The 27,074-nt window shown below is 31.8% G+C and overlaps 2 protein-coding genes across 3 annotated transcripts; one reads left to right on the top strand and one right to left on the bottom strand.

The window, feature by feature from the left end:
• Nucleotides 1–1,469: 1,469 nt before the first annotated feature.
• Nucleotides 1,470–9,580, bottom strand: LOC125062161 (importin-7). 2 transcript variants are annotated; one of them, XM_047667840.1, is made up of 14 exons: nt 9,422–9,580; nt 7,396–7,950; nt 7,137–7,321; nt 6,738–6,911; nt 6,492–6,637; nt 5,579–6,382; nt 5,215–5,438; nt 4,544–4,720; nt 4,094–4,230; nt 3,822–4,024; nt 3,268–3,407; nt 3,085–3,193; nt 2,638–2,781; nt 1,470–1,660 (listed from the first exon to the last, which is right to left on the bottom strand). In XM_047667840.1, the coding sequence occupies exons 1-14, from the start codon at nt 9,503–9,505 to the stop codon at nt 1,605–1,607; spliced, it is 3,138 nt and encodes a 1,045-aa protein (XP_047523796.1). In that variant the 5' UTR covers nt 9,506–9,580; the 3' UTR covers nt 1,470–1,604. The 2 variants fall into 2 exon arrangements, with proteins under 2 accessions (XP_047523796.1, XP_047523797.1); XM_047667841.1 differs by lacking the exon at nt 1,470–1,660 and having other exon boundaries at nt 2,721–2,941.
• A 122-nt stretch (nt 9,581–9,702) lies between these two features.
• Nucleotides 9,703–26,841, top strand: LOC125062160 (inositol polyphosphate-4-phosphatase type I A-like). The gene is made up of 19 exons (XM_047667839.1): nt 9,703–9,959; nt 10,122–10,277; nt 10,521–10,712; nt 10,790–10,941; nt 11,446–11,607; nt 13,222–13,577; nt 13,758–13,948; nt 14,035–14,191; nt 14,622–14,815; nt 16,107–16,216; nt 16,541–16,975; nt 19,062–19,218; nt 20,491–20,675; nt 21,143–21,354; nt 21,723–21,819; nt 22,493–22,679; nt 23,041–23,163; nt 24,343–24,478; nt 24,997–26,841. Exons 1-19 carry the CDS (start codon nt 9,842–9,844, stop codon nt 25,127–25,129), a joined length of 3,453 nt encoding a protein of 1,150 aa, XP_047523795.1. The 5' UTR covers nt 9,703–9,841; the 3' UTR covers nt 25,130–26,841.
• Nucleotides 26,842–27,074: the final 233 nt, after the last annotated feature.

The raw sequence follows: 27,074 nt of genomic DNA on the forward strand, positions 1-27,074 counted from the left end.
TGGTATAACTTTTTTATAAAATATGGCCCATGAGATGTTCCGTAAACCGCTGACATAGGTAGACGTAGACTCCTGACATTTACAAAGACCTAGGTCCAGTATGGACGATGTTCCATAAATTTTAAGATTCTTGAATTCTTTGAAATTAGAAAACAACTTAAGCAGGTTTGCGACGCCATTGCTTGGTTGTGTATAATAATATAAACACTGCCTATTTGAATGTTCATTTCATCTGCTGCTGCCTCATTTCTTTTGTCATAAAAGTAGTAAAATTTTTCAAGCAGAGATATTTAAATTTCCAATGAACATCTGATGAAACTAAAACCATAAAGTTTGAGTTGGAAATCCTGTTCCAGTAATAGGTGTAGCTATACCTTAAGTATACCATTTATTAAAAGTACTTTTTCATATTAAAAACAATCTATACTTACCTACTAATATTATTATATTGAGTGGATTCTTATGCTCAAATAAATTAGTGTTTATTGCTATCTCTATATTAATGTCTAATTTATAAAACGAGTACCTACTTCATCAAAAAGTGTATTATGCCAAACACAAATATAATGTGCATTAATTAAGTCACATTTAACAGACTTCAAAAAAAGAGGAGGTTATTATTTAGATTTTTTTTTTCTACAGGTATCAAATTATTTTAATTTACTGTGAATAGGTCTCACAGACTATCTTTTTAAAGATGGATAGTATAGTGTATAATCCAAAACTCGCGCCTCCGCGTCCTAATTACTTGATTAAGATAAGTGGAGGCGTGCAACGTTATATATAAAATAAAAACATAATAATTATAGTCCCAGCTATGTAGAGGTCTAAGTCTTTTAATAATAAATATAGTAGATAGAGACAGTACTTAAACTGAGTTTTATTATTCTTGCGATAGAGATTCTGAGATTAAAAGTTCAATCTTGCCTTTCATCTCTTTGCATCTTAAGGACCATCAAAGTAAAATAATAAGCTCGTACTTCAAGTTAATACGAGTTTTATTCTCCAAATCGTTCAAATGAGCAAAAAAATATGCGTTAAAACCGCTAAGGCATGAATCCTTAGCAAAAGTATGCAAGTCTATAAATGTTATACGACCTGCATTACATCTTAAGTATGAATATAATTACAATGTTAGAAATAAACGGGAAATTTTTATGAATCTTGTGACTTCTTTTGATTAAAGAAAAAAAAGATAATTGTTTATACATATTTTCGCTAACACCAAGCGAACCTCTAGGGAAGGTCAGGCGTGATCCATACTTGCCATGTATTTTGGGCTTTGATTTAGCATGCCCCTGGTCAGTTCTTTGAGTTTAAACAGACTCCTCAGTATGTCATATGCTGTGACCCAAGTCAGTTATTTATAGTCAAGTCACATATTTAGTTTTTTTTATATTTCATTTCTAATAGAAATTGTGTCTTAATGTAATTATAATAGATGAAGATAGGGTAAAATAAGAAGCATGTTTGATTTGAACGATTGTATTTCTCAGAGTTACAGGAAAACAATATAATGTGAATAAAACATAAATTATTTAAAATTCAATTCATTATGAAAGGAACAATAAAATTTCATGCATACAAAACAGAAATTTAAAACTTTATGAACCAAATTTAAAGGTGGTTGGTACTTGTGCTGGAACTGTAAAGGAGTATCCTGTGGAATAAATAATGACAAAACAATAATTTCCCATAGAAACACAAGTTTTCTGTTTCATTAAGATGCCCCAATAATTAAGTTCCTTATGGCATGGTTTACTTGCTTTGTTAAAAAAATAATCCATAATAAATTAAATTAAAAAAAATTAAACCAGTAAACGATAAATAATCATCCAGTGGCTCTAAAACCAAGTATGAGTCTTGGCCTCAGATTGCATCCTTTGTAGACAAGAAGGTGATCAGCCTTCTGTCTGACACGAACATAGAAAGTCCATTGGTGCCCAGCCGGGGTTCGAACTTATGATCTCAGGGATGAGAGTCACACGCTGAATTGGCTTCAAAGAAACGATTATAGTAATAAATTCCTATAAAGAATAATTCTTTAACTATTTTAAGTGTACTATTTAAACAATAACAACCAACAAGCTTTAAAAATAGTTATTTCAGAAATTACTTAATTTATTCAACAAGTAATGTAAACGTTCTGTAACTCAACAAAAAGGAATGGACCAAACACTTTTTTGAAAAGTTAGTAATTTACCTTCTATCTTTATTCAATTATTTTTTCGCCGAGCTTTAATTTGTTTTGTTAATTTCATTTATCGGTTTTGTAAATACATGATAACCGATCTTCGCCTCGCATTATAGCAATCAAATGTGTCAAGCTTCTAATCTAATTTATGCTTTTAATAAACTAATAAAATGAACTTTAAAGGTATGATGAATACTTATTCTGGAAATCGGAGTGGAGTCAAACCCAACAAATATATTATATCAGGCAAAAAAAATGTTTCAGCAAGTTTTAATGGCATCAACTAAATTGTCCAACTGCTGACAAAAATAAACGTTTCATGGAATTAATAAGCTCTGAAGTTCTTCGATTTGAAAATTTTCGCAACATTAAAGCAAATAAACAGAAGAAACAAGTAAATTCAATTTTGAATTCAGTAATTGATTCATATTTTTATAACATACCACCACTCTGTTCAATGCGCTTGCTATCTTGTTGTGCCTTTCGTTGATCAGCCAGGACAAAGACGGCATTCAGTTGTTTTTTCTGCTCTTCATTTAGACCACCCATTAGAGCATGATAAAGTGCAGGTTCACTTGTGGAAAGTGCTGAAATTTTTTAGTCTATGTAAACGCAACCTTAACACTTATAATGCGGTAATATATTATTTACTCCAGAGGTGCATACAAAGGGTAACTTACCATTTCATAAAAGTAAAATGATTTATCAAAGCGCTTCATCAAATGAAGATGTTCAAATCATCTCACACTTAAAAGACAATAAATTTATTTAAAATTTACAAGTACATGTAAAGGACAAAAATAGAATATTTAAAGATTCATTTTTGCAAGTGTTTGTGAGCCTTGAGATTTTACAATGAAATATGGTTGGTTGATAACTAAATTATTTACCTGATAGGGTATTTTTAAATTTGACGTACTCATCAACTGGACAATCTTTCATATCCAGTATGGTTGTGTAGCAATCAATAGCAGATTCGTCAACATAGCCATCATCGTCCTGTAAAAGTACCAACATATTATTTAATTCAAGTCTTAGTCAAGTATTAGTGTTTACAAGTCATCAATGCTTACATCATCATCACTTTCAAATTCAATATTAGCAGTAATTGTGATGTTCTGTTCAGCGCCCTTTTTTGCAGATATACGAGCAAGGTTTTCTAAGTATTGATTATTCATTTGATTGAAGTCATCGTCGTCGGAAGAAAGCACCTCTGCGAAAAAATAGAATTTCAGGATTAATTTTAACTGAACGATTAAACATTTTATTGGGGTAATTTATTGATAACAAATACATTTTCCTAAATAACAGCAACAATGAGCTGAGGCGGTTAGATACGGCACTCGCGTTTGTCAACGAGCCAATCAGGACAAACATACTTAGCGTTGAGTCTTTTAAACTTAGGCGAGTATTTAAAAGCTAAAAGACTTGTTACTCTATATGTCACAGAAAATCTTTGGTTTCATATAAATTTTTGGTTATATATAACGAGGTCACAGATTAGTGACTGTAAAACAGACCCCATCAGTAATAATGTTCTTATAGGATTTTTATAAAATTAATGCTATAGTTTTTACACAGATATTGTGATGTGTTGTATTGTTAAACATGCTACAATTTGTATTACCTTCGTCATCGTCGTCGTCTTCCTCTTCAGAGGAGGTGTCATCATCAGCCTCAGCTTTTGCTTCGTACGCTCTTTTTAATCCTTCAAAAAGTACTAAACAAGTTGGTAAAATCTTTGGCAGAACCTCATCTATGCTTGGTCTTTGAGGACCCATTTCTAAAATAGTGCAAATTCCGAGTACTGACAACTTACGGTCATGTAGTCTGAAAATAAATTGTAGGATTTAAGAAATTTCACATTAGTATAGTTTTATATAATTAGCATTTACTAACCCCACAAAACAGTCTGTGTCATGTAACCATTGTTCCATAAAGAACTGTATGATAGATACACTATGTACAGATTCTTGAAATTTCATCAAAATGTTAACGAAGAGGTGAGGATTGCTATACAGTATTGCTATAATGACCTATAAATTTACAAATAAGTTTATTAATTGTTTTCATCAACATTTATTATTATTATATTTATTCAAATTATATATTTATTACTATATGTATATTAGAACTAATATTATTTTAATTCTTAATCTGATCTAGTGAAAAAAATATAATGTTTTTATGATGATAATGGAGCAAATTAATTTATTTCTTGTTCTAAATAATATTAATTACCTTTGTCCATTCTACATTTTTGGTAATTTTAATCAATAAGTATCTCTGATAATAAACATAACAAAGACTTAGAAATAGATATGTATGCAAAACACTGTGAAATATTACCTGTAATAACACGGACCTCAACTCAGATGAGTTAACTTTCCTTGTCAATCTGTTTAATACAAGCTCCACAAATGAAGGAAGACAATTATCAATTTTTCCAGAGCATTGTAGAACCATAACTTCAAGAAGTTTTGCGGCATGTACTTCAGTCTCATCTTCTAATCCTGAGTTTAGAACCTGCAGAAATAAATTTAACTTAGTATTAAAAATCATATTATGTAATTATATAACAAGATATCAAATTCTACTAAGATACCTGCAGTTTAAATCGCATAAAAGCACGATATATTATGTGACATTATTATAAAAAAACAATTTATATAGTTCCTTAAAATTTAACATTCTTTATATACGTATATGACAGTGAATAATGTAACCACAAACGCTAATATAATGGTTTGTTAAAAATAAATTCTGCCTCCGCAAAAGCTGAGCATACAAAAATACATATTCTAACGTCAAATTTGCATTGCTATTTATCATGACGCCCATTTGGACATAAGTCACAGTAACAAATAGTATATCTTAGTAATATAATGTTGATATTGAATACTTTCAATATACAAAACTAGTCAAATATTTAATTTTATTGCAAGATATAGTAGTAACTTTCGCCAATTGTTCACTTATAATATTATTTTAATATCAAAGAAAAACTTTGTTCAACTAACCGCTTTAGCCATATTGAACATAGCTAGAATATGGTTTTCATTTGAAAGAAAAGCTTCTGTGTCAACTGTTATGAAATTATGAAAAACGGGCATCATATCAGTAAAATAATCAAAACCCTCTTTCTCAAATACTTTATACAGTATTTCTAGAACTGACCACATATTTTTAGAAATTCTTTTTGTGGTAACAGTGCAAAGAAGAGTCATTGCTTCTTCATAGTATTCTGAAATAAAAATAAAATTAAGTGTATTAAACATCAGAAAAACATATAAATAATTATCGCTGTTTATGCAGGAATATTCTTATACATGAAAACCTTTAAACCACATAAAATATTTTTAACACAAATACTTTTATACTAACCAATGATATCATGGTACAATATGTAACCTGTAACATTTAAAATGAGAGGCTCAAGTTCTTCACAAATCTTTTCATTATCTTCCATTACATTGAGGACTGTCTCCATTGTGTTTATCAATCCCATAGCTGTTATCGCCTTTTCATCTGTCCCACTATCAGTTTCAATTACTCTAATAAATGTTTGGGATAGATGATGCGTAATTTCAACTGCCATAGGCATTAATTGTTCAGTGTAGACAGAAACAATTCTTTGCAGCACATTTGCAATGTTGTCATTTTCCGTTTCTCTTATAACTTTAAGTAGTTCACATGTAATTTCCTTAACCTGCGGTTCCAACATCTGGTGAACCTTTTCTTGAGAAGTTAATAACATTTGTATGGCAACTGCAGCTTCAACTTTAACTGGCAAATCTGCATCATGCAACAGTGCATGAATTGAAAGTCTCACTGCCTCCGCTAGCTGGACTTCATTCTTGAAATGGACACGAGCAAAACAGTGAAGGACCCAGCATGCTCTTGCTCTCATGAATCCACATTGACTGTGAAATTCTGGGAACACAAATTGACTTAAAAGGGAGTCAATTTGCTCTTTATAGAATTTCTTTTTAATAAGAATTTCATTAAGTGTGCCAACCATGTGCAATGCACCATCTTTCTGTCTAGGACCATAGGCTCCACTTGAGCTAGTCAAAACTTCCATACAAAATTGCATAGTCCTTTCCAACATTTCTTTCCGCTTTTTACAACAAGACATCAAGAGTGTTTGAGCTGCAGATACTGGCGATATAAAATCTTCAAATACATCTGCAAATATAAATTGAACCCCACTAGTAAATTAAAATATTTCTAGTATCATTAAACATAGTTTGGGTTGTTAAAATATTTAGTTGAATTATAATACAGCAACACATACCAAATTTAATTCTTATGTACTCATAAGGGTCATTTACCCAACATTCTTCATCAGCATCAGAATATGACATAAGGGGAAACAGCACACCTTGGATGATTGCAAACATATGTGGTTTCAGGAGTTTCCAAGAATAAGCATGACTCACACTAAAAAACATTATTCTTAATATTGTATTTCAATATTATACAACATAGTCAAATTATTACAGAACATGAACAATAATAGTACCATTGTAATCTTACTCACCATTGATCAATGTAACTTATAGACTGTTGCAAAACTCGAGGTGATACATAAATCTTGTTTCTATATTGATCTAGAATTCTGAACAATACATCTAAGATCCCTCCAGTAAAAGTAGTCAAGTACCAATCAGCAAACTCTACATACTCCTCACGAGCATTTACTGGGCTTCCATACCTAATAAAACAATACAGATTATAAACATTGATACAGCAACCATAATAACAATAGCAAATTTTAATGTCTCAGATTTAATATAATTTGGAGTTTTTTCTAAGTCACAAACAGGAATCAGTGCAACATGCTAGAAATTTACTCTATCCTTCACTAAGGTTGGGAGTGTCACTCTAATTTATATCCAATGTTTACCAAATTATAAAATTAATGAATTTAAGTCAGAACCTTTCAAAAAGTCTGTATAAAGTATGAATGGCCCATTTTTTGCATTTCCACCATGGCAATTGTACTCTCTCTTCTTCTTCAACTTCTAATGTTTGATCTGGGACGGGCCTTTCCATGACAGATCTTAAGACTTCCATCCACTTGGTGAATGTTTCTTTTGATATTAAGTCCAATGACAAAATGTACTATAAATTATAAGAAATATGTATTAATTATAATAAAGAAAAACTTAGTAATAAAATAGATTTTCTGAATTTACCTTTGTTAGACAATGAAAACATTTTAGAATTTGTTTCTGTATAAGTGCAGATTCCGATGACTGATCTGACTGAATATTAACCATAAGATTATATAGCATAGGCAATAACAAATTCATAGCCTCGTTGAGAGGAGCTCTTTTGTCTGAGACATGATATTCATAATTTTTTATCAATTGATAAAGACATAGTAATGCTCCCATCCAACTATCAGGCTCAGAACTTTGTAAGTATATGTTTATTTTATCAACAATTTGTGTCCATTTATCTGGGAAATCATATTTTATTATAGTTTTTAAACAAGCACATAGTTGAACTCGTACTAAATGTGGTGTTTGAATAATTGCATCAACAATATTATCTCTTAGCATTGCTCGATCTTGGTCATGTAAATTGTAAATAGGTTTTGTATCTCCTTCCTCAATTTCCTTAGGATGCCATGAAGTGCTGACTATGTTCTTTACATAAATCACTGCTGCCAATCGGACTGGTTGCGGAACATCATTCAACGTAACAACTTGCAATATGGAGGGAGTGAAGCCAATTATTTTTATAGACTGTAAAGATAAAAAAGATTATATTAATGTTTACTCCAAGTCGAAAGGAGAGGTGATAAGAGTGAAATTTGGATATTATAATATAGAATATTTGGTCATTGACAACTTAGGGATCCATAAAGCCTATCACCGAGCCTATTTCTTTGGCACATTCCAAGTTAATTTCTCTCAGGATGATAGCTTTGGGGATAACATTTTTCTCGGCTAGTAATGAAGCCCTGCTACATGGTTTTACAGACAGGGGTCGACTAAATCTCAACTATCATCGACATACTGCAATCACAAATTTGGTTGTTTTCCGCTAGCAAGCAAAAGCAAAGCATCTTTTGACGCTGTGGGTTTTTGAGCGCTAACGCACTCCCCTTCTCTATATAATGACGTTCAGTTATTGCAACTCCTAAATAAATAAGTATTCGAGTACTAATTAAGATAATAGTAACTAATATAGTTCACAACCATAATATAGCCTTTTCTAAAATCAGCTTGTTGCACTGGTTGATATTTATTGGTATACATTGACATGCATCATTCTAAACAGGAAGCAAACAATTTGTACATATTTGCAAGCTTATCAGGCAGTAGTTGCCAACATCAGTCAGGTCACCTTTTTTATATAGTAAGAGTATGACTAATCCTGCCCATTTATTGGATATTTCTTTGGCTTTATAGCCTGAGGACTAGAGTACTCAGGTTTTATCATTCTTTAATCTTCCATATGTTTTACACTTTGTAAGTTGAAAAATTTTCAGTTGATTATATGTTGTTTGTGTTTTGGACCATATAAATCATTGTAGAAATGAGTAACTATCTCAATTATTTTGTATCTATAGTGTGTTGTTGATGATACACTAGTAAATGTTAAATATCATCCTTCATCTTCTAGAGTTTTAAGTTTTATGCACTATTTTAGTATTTTAGCTAATTCTTTTTTAGGTCTTATACTAGATTAAAAAGAAGGCTATGGCTAAGTTTCATAAACAAGTGACAATCACACAATACAAAGCATAGGTAAATGGACCAACCTACAATTTTATTATAATTATATACTACAACATGCACACTACATTACTACCATTTATCTATTAATATCACTATATGTTATTGTCACTTGCTCAATACCAACTTGCAGCTTTCTTAACAATTTTTATCCTCTATGTAATTCATATTTAACGTGTATATGAAAGAAAATATAATAACCACGTTTAGTTTTCGACCAATGGACAAAAAACCGTATGCTGAAAAAGTACAGGAGTTAGAACATTATTTTTGAGGTTAGGTGTTTATGTAGCTTAATGTATGTAAATATAAGCACGCAAAAGCATTACGATGAGTGTATATAGTAATAAGTTTTTTAAATGGTTATAAAACAATAGCATTCTTCATGCCTTATAGTAGATATTTCAGAAAATGTCTAATTTGGCCGTGTAGTATTCTATTAAAGTTATGCAAATCATTAAATTTTATATCTTACCTGTGAAAGCTGTTCTTCGGCTTGCTCCCTTTGATTGGGAACCATAGTAGCATTCAATATTTCTATTAATTTTCTGGTATCCATGATTATTATGTGTTTTTAAAACAAAAGCATGCTCAACCGCGTATAGCCACTGGGCGTGGATTGAAAAGAAAGGACACGATAATTTTTGACATATCTAGAGATGTGCCAATGACTAATTCGAATCAGTGTTGCCAACACTCGATTATAGAGCTTCCTTATGTCAAGCGTCGCATCTGTTCAACATCTGATTATGATTAATGACATTTTTTATAATGTAGTTTCTATGTTCCTTGGAAAACAAATTATACCAACAATTCATATGAAGATCAATAGATATTGCTATGTGTGTTGTTATTCATATTTTATATAAAGTAATGTTAAAACTATGTGATAGCCATGAGATACAATAAACAAGTGTTAGCTTCAATAGCTTCACAAACCACTCAAAACTTTGAACGTGAAGGTGTGATAGTAATGAAAGAAAAACAAGACGGATTCTTTCGAAGATCAGAAGGTAAGGCTTTGTGTTACTTTTTTTAATTCTGATTCTGATGCGCATCATCAAATATACGAAACCATTGCAAAACATGCTGCTGATGCAGGAGTGTATCACTATCATTCATAATGTATGAGTATGTGTATCATATCTACCTATTTATAATGTATCACATTTCAGCATATTCAGTTCGATGGTTTCGCCTAAGGGGGAATCTCCTTTTTTATTTGAAAGGCTCTGAGCCTTGGTATGAACCCATTGGAGTAATAGTGTTAGGTAGACATGTAATAAAAGTACAAGCTTGCGATGAAACTGGACATTGGCCATTTCAAATAGGTAAGTGGTTTTTCTAGTAAGTTTTGTAGACATGCTTTTTCGACATATAACTATTAAAAATCACTGAGGTAACCATAATATTGCAAACAGTAATTGTTGTGATTTATGTTTTAAATAAAACTGACTTTTTTTATTAGAAAAGCTTAGTATGAATAATTTGTGCAACATACCAATGTTGAATAAATTAACACATTCTCATAGTAAGCAATGATACACACATAAGGTTTTTAATTTAAATTACAGTTTGGGAGAATGGACCATGCTACAGATTAGCAACATTCCAAGAATCAGAACGCACACTTTGGATAAAGTCTCTTGAAATGGCATCATATGATGCCATCAATAGTCAAATTGTAGAATTGAGGGAAAAATTAAATAGAGTAAGACCTGTTATTGACGTTTCAAGGTACCGCGCTCAAAAAGGAATTATTTTAGGTACATGGATTAACTTTTCAATTAATATTAAATTTTCTCAGTGGAAGTTATTTAGTCATGCCAAGTATTTTTTTCAGATATGAATGAAGTTCCATTATGTGAGTTAGCATTATCATGCGATAATTTACTATGTGATGCATATGGTAGACCACCGACACCAGTAATTGTGGTATACCTAGGCTTTTCAAAAGATTTGTGTGTTAAATATGGCTCTACAGAGATTGTTGACGTAAGTTCAAATTTTAAATTATACACTCAATTTGAACTCTTTTATCATTTCATACATTCAATGTTTGCTATCTTTACAGTAATATATTTTGATAGAATAAATGAATTTGCTCCAGACTCCAGAGACATGAAAAAGCTTTGCGAATATTGAGTGTTTGAGTCGTCATTTTAGAGAATTGCTTACAATACATTTTTCTTAACTTTTTACTAGATTGACTGAATTAAACTCTCAATACCACCTAATAAAATTGGACTTTCTTTATTCAATGTCAGTGATGACTATTCTTCCCAGCTAAATAGATTACCATTCACTCTTTTTCATACATTGATTACCTTTTTCAACCTTCAAAAATAGTTATAACGTCATAGATTATTGACTGTTTTTAGGTTAGGTAGGTCTACACACACGCAACTAATTACATATAATTTGTGTTAAAAGTTTTGAGGTCTGCAATCCAGACACTTATTTTTTTGTGCTATTGTCTATAATATGACTTTTTTACAGTCTTGCAGTAATCCTTGTTTTTCAAAAACTGTGCTGTTTCGGGCTAGTGATGGTATAAATGGTAAAGCTATTGTTCGTCTCGTAGTATATGATGTAAAGGAAAAAGTTTCTGAAGTTACTGTGCCGATGGGATATACAAGTCTGCAGTTAAGTACCATACAGGTAATTAACATTTTTTTATTTTATTTTTTTTAAGACAATTCACACCAATTGACCTAGTCCCATGCTAAGCTGGTGAAGCTTGAGTTATGGGTACTAGGCAACGGATATACATACATATTATATGATGAATAGACATTTAAATACATATTTAAACACCCAAGACCTAAGCACAACACCAAATGCTCATCACATCGATGATCGTCTCAGTTGGGGATCGAACCCTGGACCCATGGATTCGCAGTCAGGGGTACTAACCACTACACCAATGAGTCGTCAAACATTGACAAATTTATTAACATTGTCATAACTCACATAAAGATACTGTGATAGTTATAAGTGAATTCTTTAAGTTAATTTCTTTGATCATATTTACATTATGTTATTGTTTAAACTTCTGCGGTAGGCACCAGGTGACTAATATTAGGCGACCAGGCAGTCTTTTTCTATCCATGTATCTAAATTTCTTTTATTTTTTTTAATTAGGTAAAACTTTTAACCCTCTTATTCATAACATGTATGACATGCAAATATATACAGTAGAACCTCTATAAGTCGAACATCAAGGGAGACGAAAAAAAAAACGAGTTATAGAGTTTTCAACTTATGGAGGATTTCGACTTAGGCGGATTTTGATTCGACATAAAGAGTTTGAGGTTTCAGCAAGACTCAAAGATTTTAGTTTACGTTTCACAGCACTCATGTTAACTGTTGTACTAATTGATGTGTATTGCAGTAGAACCAAACTACTTCTCACAGTATTTAAGTCGAAAACAAATGACTGGCTTAGCTAAATTTCAAAGGGAATCAAAATTGAACACCTGACAGAAAGCAAGCAAACACGTGTTTCCATGAGTCATAAATTTATTATTGTATACTCCTAAAAACAATAGTGTACTTACATTGTCGGCAAGTTCCTAAAGTCGGTAACTTATTTTTGTTCGAACAATAGAGATAATAAATTCCACATGATCAAGTTGTAAAGGTTGTAAAATAAAACGTTTCCATGTTCGAGATACAGAGGTCAAATTTAATTTTTCGAGTTATAGAGTGAAAAATGTACCAAAATGGCTTGGAGAGACTCGGTGATTATTTCGATTAACAGAGGGTCAAGATTTCAAGTAATGGAGGTTTTGGTGTTTTAAGGGAAGGGAACAAAACATTTTTTCGAGATTTGGAGGTTTTTGACTTATCGAGGTTCGACTTAACGAGGTTCTACTATTTCATATTTGTTATAAGAGAATAAATAATAAACAAGCCTTAGAACTTCGATATATATCTCTGAATTTCACTAATAATCTTAATGTTTTACTTTTATATGATATAATTTTAATGATATTTATAAAGAAACAGCCCCTCACACACGAGGACTAGTGGTTTCTTCATTTTCCAAACAAATATAACTACGATACTAATATACGAGCACATAATCATTTTAAATGTCAAACATGATATAACTATTGTGGTGTAAAAGTGAAACTATAAATTAACTGATATTCTTGGTTTAAACAGGTACCGAATCGAGGTTCATAATTTTAGTGTTTAGTTCTTGTATATCATAAAGAATTGAGATCAAGGCATATAATCGTAAATGTGCTAATAAAATAATGTTTTCAGGAATCGCAAAGACTTCGTGTAGCTTTAAAAACTCGTGATAATAAGACAGTTGGTTTTGTCACTATTAATGGATGGAGTCTTGAGGCCTCATGCACAGGCAATAGTCCATGTCATACAAATGATCGTAACTGCTTGGATATACCACAAAAAATTCAATGCCATAGAAGATCCCAGTCTTTGCCTCCTAGATTGGGACTTAAACTGAAATTTCCAGCATACGGAAGTATGATTAAGCAAAATTTTGTTAACAGTCATCAAGTAACTTATAAGTTTCATTCTGGTTTGGGCGGCGATATTAATGTTCATGAAATAATGGCTGAACCAAAATTGTGCTACCAATTGCCAATACAATTGTTGTGAGTATTTTGTATATTAACGATTTACCTATTTTAATAGTCATAATTCCTAAATGTATATATTTTTTCACTGGATTGCGTAATCTTTATACTTAACTTTTATATATTTTATAGATTTTAAAATAACTCTGATAAAAATGATTCGACAAAACGTTCTTAATATTTTTTTATACTTTTAAGGGACATATTTATTCAAAGAGAAAAGGAGCTTCTAGGTGAACTGCTGTCCATAGGTGATATGTGTGGAAACTGGCAAAATAAACAGTTGGACCTGTCGAGTATAAATGTATCACTCTTAAAACACTATTGTCATTCAAAAAGATGTTTGCAGCAAGCGGAACATGCTTATTTTAAAGCGAGTTGTAAAAAGGGTGAGTTAAGTTACATTATAAAATATATTAAAATGTGAACACTTAATTAAAAACTAAATTATGATCTACAAATATATTTTATTCAGACGATTCCAGTTTGGAATTTGCGCCCGTGAATCTCCACCTTCAAAGAATGTGGGTGCATAATGATACATTAAACAAAACTGGATATCACGATATAATAACTGCAGGAGCGTTTGCTGCTCACTCACATAAGTCAGAAAGAACCGGGGGACTAATTAGGTAAGTAATAATTTCAATCTTGTAACATTGTGTAGACACCAAAAGATATTTGATATTATTTTTTGCTCCAATAATGTTATTTTTAACTATGACTTGATGTATTGGAATACTGCTGTGTGTTTCGAACCCCACTAGTGACTTTATTATGTGTCTTAATATTCGTACGGGTATAAAAATAGTTCTTTTGAAATCACCATGAACTCATGGGTGACGTTTATCAGACATTGCGTTATAAGGAAAAATGATGCAAGGTCCTTAAAAGCTAATCATTAGCCCATTAATAATTATATCATTAATCATTATGGACATGCACAAATTTGACAGACGCAGCGAAACGAAACAATGAAGTTAATAATTTAATATTTGATAAAAATTAAACCAATTGATCAGAAAGCTATTAAGATTATAACATACAGATTAATTTTTCCAGATTAGTTCAACAAGTGAAAGATATAAATAGTACGAAGGCGGCCCTACATTCGGCAGCGTCTAATAGAATTCAATCGGAATATGACAGTGTGATGACTTTAAGAAATTTCAGAGATGAAATTGTAACGGATATGGATCGTATTATTGTTCTAATACAGGCTAAGCAGTATATAGAAGCACGGCATATTACAGAAGGTAGGTCTGCATATAACAGAAAGCTAATCGTAACATGTGGGACCGTAATTTTGTTAGATTACGCGGCTGAGTCTAAAGACTCGATTAAAATCGACTCAATTAGTTGAAAATTAATAAAGTAGTGTTGGCCTAGTGGTTTCAGAGTGCGATTCTCATCTCTGGATCGAACCCCGGTTGTGCCTATGGTCTTTCTATGTGCGCCTATAACGCAAAGACACATCGCTCGAACGGTGAAGGAAAACATCGTGAGGGGACCAGTTGACGACGTGTCTAGGGCACCGAAATCTGATCACCTACTTGCCTATTACAAATCTAAAACAGATATATTCAAATTCAAATTCAAAAATCATTTAATCATATTGGTAACACTTTGTACACCTATGACTTGTCTGTAAAGAAATACATATAAATGCTTCTAATTTTACATTTAGTGCCAGTTCTCAAATCAAGGGCGTAGAACGGAAGAGAAGAACTGGCAATAAACCTAAATATAAAAATAAAATAAATACAGAAATCTGAGGCCTAAAAGGTTGTAGCGCCTGTACTGGTTTGAAAACATACTATAAACCTGAACATATTAAAGATAGCTCCTGATTCATATCTTCTAAGCGATATCTCTTTTATGCAACCCTAACAAGAAAATAGTAAAAATAAAGTAGAGATGTGCAAGCGTGTGAAACCTAATTAATGATACTAATAATAATGATACCAAAAATTAATAAAAAAACATTTTTAATTGATTGAGATCGTTTCTTAACATTTTTATTTATGTATAAGAATAATTAATGCTCCACCTCTTTAACTACTATGGTATAGTTTCGCTTAAGCTTACGAATATTTTTGTAAAAATATGGAATAAAAGAGTCACTATATTACCTATATTAGTAGCGAATGATTCGTAAAATATATTTCTAAACTCAAAACTCGAAGACGGCTGGACCAATTCGAGTATTTTTTGTTTATTTAATCACAGAGGAAGATTTTTATAGAGAGAAAATTATTTAAAAAAAATGGAACTTTAATTTAATTTTAGACAGTACTTAGGTTTTTTTATGGAAAATCGAACAGTATCTATGGTGTAGCATAGCAGTGACTTCCGTATATGTTGGTATGTAGCTATTAAAATGGTAGGCTAATAAATAATACTAAGGCGAGATGATAGAATAGTTCAAAACGTCAATGCGCTAATGCCTTATAAATCTTATTCAAATAATTAGGATAGTGTGTTAATTACAAACATGTTTATACATATTTTTATGAAACTCACAGAGATATATTTTGTTAATTTCAGTTATTAAAACAAAAACAAGGAGCATGCTGACGCTATGGGAACCGGGAGTGATTGAAGAATCGTTGACCATTATTGGTTGGCCAAAACAAAATTGCACTTCTGAAAATCCGGTAAATTAATTAAACTTATTTACTAAAATTTTTGTCTCGCTAAAACTCCAGAATGACTAAACCGATTTGGCTAATTATGATCGTGAAATATTTGTGAAAGTTTAGGGTAGGTTTAACAGTGGGAAACATAAATAAAAAATTTAATAACTTTTGTCTTTTTATAAATGAAAAATTGTCACTTGGTCATCATTATCAAAAATTTTGTTTCACAGTTGTAGTATGAGGATTGATCGCTTTGGTCTGTTTTGTAGGTGATACGAAGTTCGTCTTATATTTATTATACAATTTTGTGTTATTAAAACATATACTTACTTATTTTTTCAGACAATTACTACTATATTACAATTGACAGAACAACTTAGTATGTTTGGCACCAATTCCGACTGTGACACATTTGATGCATCGTCAAGCTCCAGTTCAAAAGAGACAACGCCCACCGTCGAAACACCCTCTTTGTCTTCGAGTGTACCAAACGTGTGCCAAAACCGTATAATATCAAAGGAATCCATAAAGAACATTCTCGATGCGTCGGATTTAAAATTCGACAGTGATTACTTCAACAGCGAAGAACGTAAAAATCTCAATCACTCGTTTAGGTCTGTTCGGTCACCGGTCATGACGAGAATGAACGATTTAAACTCATTTGATTCTAATAGACCGAGACATGGGAGTTTGAGGCACGATTTTAAGAACATGTCCCTAGAGCAAATTTCTTATAGATCGTTGGTGGAAAACTTGAGCGGAAGTGATAAACGAAAGGTGATTGATAACTGCTATGCGATTTCAATTTAGTCTAACAGTGAATTTTTGACGTGATAACGTCTTTAAAATCGTTTTAGTCGGGTGACATGTTCAGAAACTTGTGTCACACCAAAACCTCACGAGCGCGATCGCAGGTATAACGAGAGAGAGACGGACCGATCTCCCGTCTCATCTCGAGCGCTGCCAGTCATTCCGTGAATGTATGAAGACAAATGTATATCATAGTCGAATAAGTAAACTTGTCATTTTACACCCGAAATTTATCATCAAAAGTGTGAATAAAACGATAGATGTAATTTAAAATTTGAAAAAAATTTTATCTTCATTAATTCCTTACTTCCCAAAAACTTATATCACCAATAAGACGTTATCACGTAAACATCTCGATCGTAAATCTACTTTACAAACAACCAATATTTTTTTGTCTTTCTTTACGCAGACTGACGTATTTCGCTTTTAATTTTTTACATGTTATGTCATACAACACTTATCTGTTATAAATTATCCTCCTATAGTTATTAAACCGATTAAAACAAATGTTATATGCCTATCGGTCGGCAAAATTGTTATCCAAAAGAGAGAATTAATGCAAAATATAATAAAAACTACGGGTCATTTCCTTTTGTGAAATAATTCGAAGAATAGAGTTCCTGTCTCATTACCACATACTTGATAAAGTATGTTGTAATTCAGTGTTATTCAACATAATATATCACCTACATTAATCATCTAACAGAGCAACATAACCAATATTAATTAAAAAAAAAATCATTTTTATTTGCCCTTCTTGTTTTATGTGTATTCTTTTACTGCATTTTTTTATTTTTTTTATTATTATTGATAATATTATATGTGCGAATGTCTCATATGCGAAATTTATTAGAGAACAGTACCACTGCAATTTTATTAATCACTTGGCTTGCGAGTAATTAGACATTTTTGTGCGAAGCGATTTTTTTCTAATAGCATATAATGAATTAATTGTATAATATTACTAACAAATTTAAATATTTATACATTTCTGATTCACTATACTGTCCTTCAGTAAGATAATAGGATTGTTATTCAATGCCCTTGCACTAGATAGCGCGAATATGCAATGTTTTATTCCCATGGTGATTTTAATATGAATGGTTCATTTTGGAATCACAGAATTTTATTTAAGGAGACAGTGATACAAATATCTTAGTGCCATTGTACAACATGCTTACTTGACTTAAAGGCCGATTTACATTATCTTAGTGTTTAGGAGAGTATTTTAGTACAACTTGAAAGGCAAGTTCTTTAGTGCGTTGCGAGTGAACGTTTACATTTCTTCCAGTAGAGTATTATTACAGCGCCACAATGAACGCGCAACGACGTCGGCAAATACGCTCTATTCTACGCAAAATACTAACTGTAGTTATGGAAAAAATAGAAGACGAGATTTTATTCGAAATAAATAAACTGAATATAAATAATAAATAAAATAGCTTCTTTTAAGGCAGTGTATGCCGAATGCCTAGCCTGTTTGTTTTTGTATAAATTGTTTTTAACGTTCCACAAACATTCGTGAACAACATATTCAGACACAAATTTGATAGTTGTATCTTCCGACCATTTAGCCATCTTTAAAAAACAAAAAACACGCACGCGTTTCACGGCACTTGTGCACTCTCCTAAAGGTTTTACTAAATTACGTGTTTACACACAACGAGGGAAGATGTCGGGGGTTGCGCGGGCGCGGGAGGGGTATCACTTGAAACAAAAATAAAAAGCGATTCTATTTTGATTCAACTTGAAAGTCAAGTAGAACCGTACTAAAGCAAGTAGCGTTTACATGTTTCAACTAAAGTACTAAACTAAAGTACTATCCTAAAGCACTCTGCTAAACACTAAGATAATGTAAATCGGCCCTAATGTTCTATGATAGAGTCTCATTATTCAATTTAGAAAAAGAAACACATGTTTTTTATTATAAAACTGAACTTATGATTGCGAGTAGATTACTAAATTTAATATGAGTAAATATGCTACCCTTCAATTTTTTATAATGTTTTTATGTTCAAATTTACGGTTTTAATAAAAGTATTATTTTTTACAGACTGCAATGAGGGAGACTTCTCTTCCTGGCATCGGTCCAATCGATTCAGCAACACGTGAAAATAATTTGGCTTATTTAAATAGCTTTGGTGTTGACTTTGAAGCCTGTCTGGCGACCGTGGTTGAAGCTGTCATCAAGATTATTGACACCAATAAAGGTATATAAGATTCATAATAGTAAAGACAATTTGTAGTTTCATAGAAAATAATCTTGGTGATTACTAAACTAATTTTTAAAATACCGAATAATTAGAACATAAGTTTAACAATTACTTATAAATGACTTGACTTCTTATTTTGACATTTGCATGCCTATTTAAATATGGCTGATTGTGAGGATTTTTCTTGTTATTAGATTTTTTATTTTGTACCACTATCTTAGAAAATAAAGGATTTATTTATTAAATTCTTACCAGTACCAGTAAAAGCTACACAAGGTTCTTAAATTTTAATTTTTTGGACGGAGTCACTTTTCAGCTTTATATCTTTTTTCTAAAGCGAAGATTCCTTTTATTAAAACAAAATCCTGATACCTTAAAGTATCAGGCGCGTAAAATAATGTTGCTTCTTATGTTGCCAGTCTTGTTTTACAAGTTTCGTAGTAAATTTAATAAACCACAAATATTTAATTACCGCACAAACTTCAACTTTATTCAGTTTTACGAGCACGTTCACGACTCGACATAAACAACTGGCATCTATTAAAACAAAAACAAAGGAGAAAAGACTGCTTTTTTATTATTTAAATCTAATGTCTGGTATTTTTTCTATACAAGGAGAATCTTACATGATCTTTTTATTGAACACCTGTTATACTGTTAGTGAGTGTTTTTTGAATTCAAATTTATTTTTAACTAGCGGACCGAGCGAACTTCGTTCCGCTTAAAATTCTAATAATATCGTTTTAACTTTAGTTAAACTTAATTTAGGATTTATGAGGTAATAACATTAATACAACTTTTTTCCAAATACAGAAATGTTTTATTGCGAAAAAAGAATGACGGTTTTACACATTAGGCCTCCTCTCTCTAGCGCTAATATTGCGAGACTGCATGTTAAAGTACTTTTTGATATACAACATTTTTTGTTTTGTTATCCGGCGCAAGAACAAAGTGATAGGTTTCTTTTATATGCGTAATTTTGTCAACAGATGGCACCACATGCAGTTTGCATTCGTAAAATTAATTTTTTTTATTTTTTATTTGATAACTTATCCGATATTTTATTATTTATTCTGCTATTCGGAGCGGAGAAGAATCCACTAAAAAGAGATAACTAACATCGGTCCAGCCGTTCTCGAGTTATAAGTGTTGTAACAAACACGACTTTCTTTTATATATATAGATATATCGGATTAGTTTGTTGATAGAGTTTTATATACCTACATAAGGTATGAAACCCATAAGTTATTAAAGTGTTTCCTTTTTCAGAGCCTCAAGAAGAAGAATTAGATACACTAAGATCACTTGCCGAGGATTTTAAAGTCAAGGCGGAATCTTTAACGCACTGGGCTCGAATATCACACGCGGCTTTACGCCTACGTTGCGAATCACCTATTTGGGCAAGAAACAATGCTGCTCTTCAAACTAGAAGGGACACATGCTTCTCACAAGCGGTATATCATCATTATTATTATATTTTTTGTCTTATAACTAATATATATCATTCATATGATCTTTTTGGGAGTTTTTAATTACTATTTAATATATTATTACTTAAAAAACTACGTAGCTTATAAGTTAACAATGTTAAATTTAAATGGGGTTAATGTTCATTTAGTAAAGAATTCACTTTCAAAAACGGTGATAGTTTGAGGTTATATGCTCACTGTCAACAGTAAATGTCTAACGCACACTAAACACTGAGTAGAGATAGCGGAAAGCGAAATACGGCTAGCGTTGCGGGTTAGAGTGAGAGAGGAGGAGTCTACCTGCGGCTGCCGTATGCTTGAGAGAAAAGGAAGCTAGACAGTCTGACGCCGTAACGCGTTACGTAACGAAGCGGTTTACCCTCCCATAAGAAGTTATCATTTCAAAACTCCGTAACTTCCATTTTTGTGACAGAATTGTAAATAAATTTCAGTTGACTACGGTGACTGCCGGTCTACTATGTTGGTTCAATTCAGTCTCACATGAAACAGTTGTGAAGCTGTTGACGTCAGAACTTGGGCCTTTGTGTGGCTTTGAAGGATTATTAAGTTTATATTCTACGGAAAAGGCGATGTGGGGTGATATGGTTGTGGCTGTGGAGGATTTGCAGACCGTGCTTTTTAAATTGAACAAAGTTGGACACAGGTATGGATCGACTATACGTTAAAGACCCTTTTACACTTGGATAGACCGTTCTTAGCGATATCTTTTCTTGTGCATTTTTGTAAATTGTGGAATTTGAAATAAACAACAATATCTTTTAAAGGAATTTTATTTCAAATTGATCAAGATTTTAAAGATGATGAAAAAATATTGGCATTTTGTATTGAAAGTTATTTCGATGTATAGGTTACACGGATGTTGAGTTCGATTCCGGGATCATCAATTTTGGTCAGATTAAAACGTCTTTAACAAATGCAATTTTCTTGCTTGGATGAAATGCTTGAGAATATCAAATATTATATATAATCTTGTTTATTTTTAAATTCTGTAGCATTTTTTGTATTTTTCAGTATGACAGCAATGCCTCAAGTTTCTGGTTCACGAGGAAATTTAACAGTCACTATCCCTATATCAGATGCGCTTTATTCGAAGTTTACTAAAAAAGAGGTGAGGAATATAGCGGGTTCATATTATATATGAGATTATTCAAAATAAGTCTAAATATACACATGCGAGACTAAATTTGCTAAACTATTTTATATTTGGTAATAATAATCTAGTTGCTACAACCCTGTCTCGGCCTTTGCAACTGTTCTTTTCATAATTTTTTTATGAGTGATTATTAGCTTTCTGTAGCTTACTTTGATTTTTGGGTCTAATATGATCCTCAAAATCTTTCAACGTACAAGCCAGTGTTCATTAAACTATCCATTGGTTAGTGATAACGGATATTTGAACTTATGCTTTTATATTTGAATTATTTTTATATAAGTACCGTAAAAATGTATTTAGACATACGTTATTTTAAAGATACTAGTTTTATGTATAAAAGCTGCTAAAATCATTAAAATTTATGTAATTTCTACATCTTTTGCCCTATTTACATGTCAGTGTAATAAGTTCACTCAGATTGACAGTTATTTTAAATTCCATCTTCGTCGACATCCTTTGTTTTACATTGTGATAAGACTTCGACATATATATATATGTGTCAATTCTTCTATGGAAAATCTTGCTTTTGGTGGCTAAGCGCAAAACTCCTTCATACATTTTACGCAAACAACGTTAAACTATTGTTTAAATTAAATCTAAATCTATATAACAACATTTAATATTTTAGCATTTGAACTTTACAATAACTGCGGTGTTCTTCAATATTGGCATTAACGAAAAAGCAACATTAGCGGAAGCGTTAGGCGAGACTACGCCCCAGTATCAATCGAATAATGATAATTTGGATCGACTTAATAAATACTATTATAAATATACGAAAATATTTCCAGTGGACTATTTGGGAGCTAATCGAAGTAAGTCCAAAAAATTATTAAGACTTATTATTTTCTCTATCTATTGTATAGCTCACCCTAACCTATACTGTTAAAATAACTATATTAATATAGTTTTTTCTCTACCAAAATACCAAACATCCAAAATGCCCTATATGATTCCTAGAAGAAGGGAAAAAAATCATTGCAAACAAAATTTTTATAACAAAAAACTACTGGATTGGTTTTAAGAATTTTCCGCCATCAATGCTATATTATCCCTGAGTAAAATAATATAGATTAAAGTTTAAAAAAAAAAATGAGCAGCCATGCGTGGTCGAGAATCCTTACTGTTGAATATATCTTTTTTCCTAACATTTATATTATTTTTTACATATTACAGCGTCATCAAGAATTAAGCCCCTAGAAGAGGTAATGGAGAATTTAAAAAAAGAAGTACACAAGAAAGTGCCAAAAAATGTCGAAGTACTTCACTTAGCCGCATTAGCTACTAGGCATATGAATGGTGAGTTCTTAGTAATTTCTTGAGATTATTTGTTAACGGGTTAACCCGAAACTTGACGAATGACAATTGACACTTGATGTTTATTCAGGTTACGGTTAAGACACACATAGTGAAGCTATTCTAAATATAAATATTTAAAACATTTCTATTCTAATGATGTCTATTAAATATGAAGTTAATTGTTAAAAGTCGATTATGACATATGTGTATAGGTATGTTATCTAAAGCTGGCGGCTTCAACAAATTTACACTTTGTGCTTGTGTAGTGTCTGTGAATAAGCGCGAGACGTGATGTCAAACTGAAATACAATCACAAATACATCACGAAAAGACTGTCCGTCTCTCTCGCGCTCGGTCAAGCTTATGAGTGTAAAAGAGACAGTTATTGCTTTTCTTTTGCTACTGTTTATGTTGATCTTTACTGTATTATATTATTATTATTTTAAGAACAGTTAGTGAAGTAAAAGTGAAGTGTGTTGAGCTAGATGGAGCTTATGTCGAAAAATGAAAAATTATTTACATAAACTACTCTTATACGTTCTTGGTCGGGCTTAGGACTTTTGGATCCACCCTCGTTTGCACATAATATTTATATGTATTTGACACATTTTTATTTATTTACAACCCACCCAACCTTACTAAAACCAGAGTGGACTAAAATGTATAGCTTGGCAAAAAAGTAATATTTTTAAACATACTGTATAGTGAAAATGCATTAGTGTGAGTACTGTGAACGCGCCAGCTTTCGATAACCGACCTATACAATGCGCTGTGTGTTAATAATGAAAAAAAGAGGCCTTCCTGAGTTTTTCATATAAGACATTATAACAAGCAATTCTCTTATTCACGCTGAATTACGCCGTGTATGATTATGTATTACATATATTTCGGAAGTACAAGAAAAAGCAATATTTTTGCGTATTTCAAAGGCAGTGCAGCAGTATTTCCGAACCAATTCGACTTAGGGTCATTCAAGAACAGAGTGTACCAATTCTTAAAAGGCCGGCAACGCACTTGCGAGCCCTCTGGTATTGAGAGTGTCCATGGGCGGCGGTATCACTCAACATCAGGCGTTTGCTATATAAAAAATATATTGTTATATAAAAAAAGTGTTTATGAGTTTTTTTTGTTGTCTTGTCTCAATAAAGGCCGGAAAATAAATCTTGATGTTTGTCACAGGTATAAGATTCACGTCGTGTAAAAGCGCTAAGGACAGGACTGGAATGTCCGTAACGTATGAGCAATGTTCAATACTGTCAACCGAATATCATTTGGCTGAACATGAAATGAAGAAAGCTTTAAATATTATGAGAAGGTGAGTTAATATTTCGTATTAATTAAAATCAAAATTTATTTATTCATATAGGGAACTTATGAACGTCAATATTTAAAAAAAACTATTTCCTACCTGAAAAAGAACTGGCTGACTATTTTGCTTGCTGCATTTGTTATTTTATTATTACGAAATTTTGTTTCAATATGTCGAGTTAAGTATGGTGTCAATGTTTGCAGTTCCTTACAATTTCTTTATAAAACAAAAACTTGGCGATTAAAAAGAGTGGCGGAGAGTTTTTTGCCAGTTACTTCATTTGTATAGCAGATGTTGACTCGTATTGAAATTGAAAAATGTGCCCGGCCAAAAAGTTTTCTAATCTCTGAAATATCAAACAGCCGTCAGAATTCTACAGAATTGTACTGAATATGAATAAAATTTAAATTGTACTTTGACATTTCACATCCTGATTTTACAGTTAATTGTAATTTATACATCTTATCTACTATAGTAAATAAATAATTATTATTATTAATGAAAGTGTGATTTGCAAATTTCAGCGAGGGATGTCGCAGAGAGAATACATACAAAAATATTGGTGTGAAGAAATATGCCTTTACGAAGAAACAAGTTATGGCATTACCAGAAGAATATAGGCCGCCTACTGGGACCTATGGATCGACTCAGACTTAATTTGTTGCACAGTTAAGTTAATAATATTTAATATTAAACATTGTTATTGTGTCAATCAAAAGCGTATTAAAGGACTAGATATAGTTTAGAAAATATTCATTTGTAATATCATTGTTGCATTAGGAATTTAATTTTACAATCTTCTTTATATTACATTTAAAATCACAGTTATATTTAGATGACGAGTTGTATAAAATTTAACACCTTGAAGTACTAATGGATATAGCAAATTTTTTGTATTAAAAAAATGATTTTATTTTTCAATACGCACTCTCAATCAGGAATCGAATAACAACATAATTGTCTATCGCTTAGATCTTTGGTCTGTGGTTCAATCTCTAGTTCTACCACAGACACGTGACACTTGATGGTGAAAAAACGCAGCATTTTATTGATTTTTGACAGACGGACTTAATAACATAACGTATAATCTGTGTCGACGAATTAATTAATTAATTAGAGAAGGACGCCATCGTTTCACACATGGAAGCTATGAAATGTAAACTTAAATTAAACGTTTTTTATTAATCAGCTGATTTAAATGTATATTTTTACTGATTATAGTATGCCGATTAATTGATTACATTTGACACCCCATCAAAGTTCAGTAATATAATATATTATCTATTTATTCGAAGTTGGAACTGCGTATTTACTAACTTTTTTCAATTGCGATTACATATTGTAATATGATAAAAGAAGATTTTTTATAATCATTGTTTTGATTATTTCCGATTTTCTTTGTAATTTTTGCTATCTTCAATATTACTTCTAGAAGGGATTTTGTCTCTTTTGGCGACTACTTTGGTTGAGCACTACAATGACCGGGCATTCAATAAGCTAAGCAATATTATACGTAAATTTCATTTATCATTAAATGTGTTCAACCATATGGTAACTTAAAGAGTGAATAGCCCAGGTGATGTTAAAGTTTCAACTGGAACGTAGTTTAATATTATGCTGCACTAATTAGCGATTATTATTGAACTGTTAAGGTGATTTTGAGTACATAAGCCGTTAAATACTTTCGAAATAAATGGACCGCCTGGCTTCTCAAAATTTCCCTTATTTTATGTATCCCAAGCGAAATATATGATATTTAATTACCAATTAGAAAATTGTGCCAAAAATTCTGGGGCTAGTTTGCAATAGTTATTTAAAAATATATTTTTGACCAGTTTTACAACGTTATTACCCTTTACTAGTAGTACTTAATTCTATTGTTATCGGCATGTGACTTAACACAGTAGCGGAATATATCCTAAAAGAGACGTCTGCGCATCTAACTGATCTGTATCGCGTTGCAATGGCCAGTGTATAGTCTTCCTCTTTTAGTGCCTCTCCATTACTCGAAGTCTCTTCAAGCGTATATTGTCCTATGCCAGATGCAGCAACCGCAGTTGTAATACCCGTCCGCTCCCTAATGTTGCGAAGCCATGATTTCTTCCTTCTACTAACACGCGGTTTACCCTGGATTTTGACCCATTATATTTAATTGAAGGAGGTCTTGGCACAACACGTGGCCAAGGTACGAAACTCCGTTGTGTAATGTGATGCATAAGTTTTTTCGACATTACAACTCGTCAGAACCTTCTCGTTCAAGAACTTCTGGATCCAGCATATACAAAGCATCTCCATATCTCAAATGCTTCTAAGCGCCGGCGGGTACCTTCTTTAATTGTCCAAGCTTTCAGCCGTACAGAACATTTTTGAAATGTCTATTTTTCTTGGCCTCAATGCAATACAATATAAGTCGATACAAACTGGCAGCTACTTTATACTATAAAGTATATATAGCTGCCAGTTTGTATCGACTAGGCCAGTTAAATAGCTGCACTTAAGTCCCAACACTTCTTTAATATATTGTGTAGGTAAACATTGAAACTATCGTGTCTGTTGTGAGGTTCTTCCATGATTTCACACTTATTTGTAAAAGGCGTCTCAC

The sequence above is a fragment of the Pieris napi genome, chromosome Z (genome assembly GCF_905475465.1).
Source record: "Pieris napi chromosome Z, ilPieNapi1.2, whole genome shotgun sequence".
Taxonomy (NCBI): domain Eukaryota; kingdom Metazoa; phylum Arthropoda; class Insecta; order Lepidoptera; family Pieridae; genus Pieris; species Pieris napi.

What these genes read in the sequence shown, in the direction of transcription:
- LOC125062161 (XM_047667840.1), bottom strand. Translation starts at nt 9,505, where the DNA reads ATGGATACCAGAAAATTAATAGAAATATTGAATGCTACTATGGTTCCC. An exon ending in AATTTGAAAGTGATGATGAT is followed by an intron (nt 3,194 to 3,267) that starts GTAAGCATTGAT and finishes GTACTTTTACAG; the next exon opens with GACGATGATGGCTATGTTGA. An exon ending in GCGCATTGAACAGAGTGGTG is followed by an intron (nt 1,661 to 2,637) that starts GTATGTTATAAA and finishes TTTATTCCACAG; the next exon opens with GATACTCCTTTACAGTTCCA.
- LOC125062160 (XM_047667839.1), top strand. Translation starts at nt 9,842, where the DNA reads ATGAGATACAATAAACAAGTGTTAGCTTCAATAGCTTCACAAACCACT. An exon ending in TAAAGCGAGTTGTAAAAAGG is followed by an intron (nt 13,949 to 14,034) that starts GTGAGTTAAGTT and finishes TATTTTATTCAG; the next exon opens with ACGATTCCAGTTTGGAATTT. An exon ending in AGAACCGGGGGACTAATTAG is followed by an intron (nt 14,192 to 14,621) that starts GTAAGTAATAAT and finishes TAATTTTTCCAG; the next exon opens with ATTAGTTCAACAAGTGAAAG.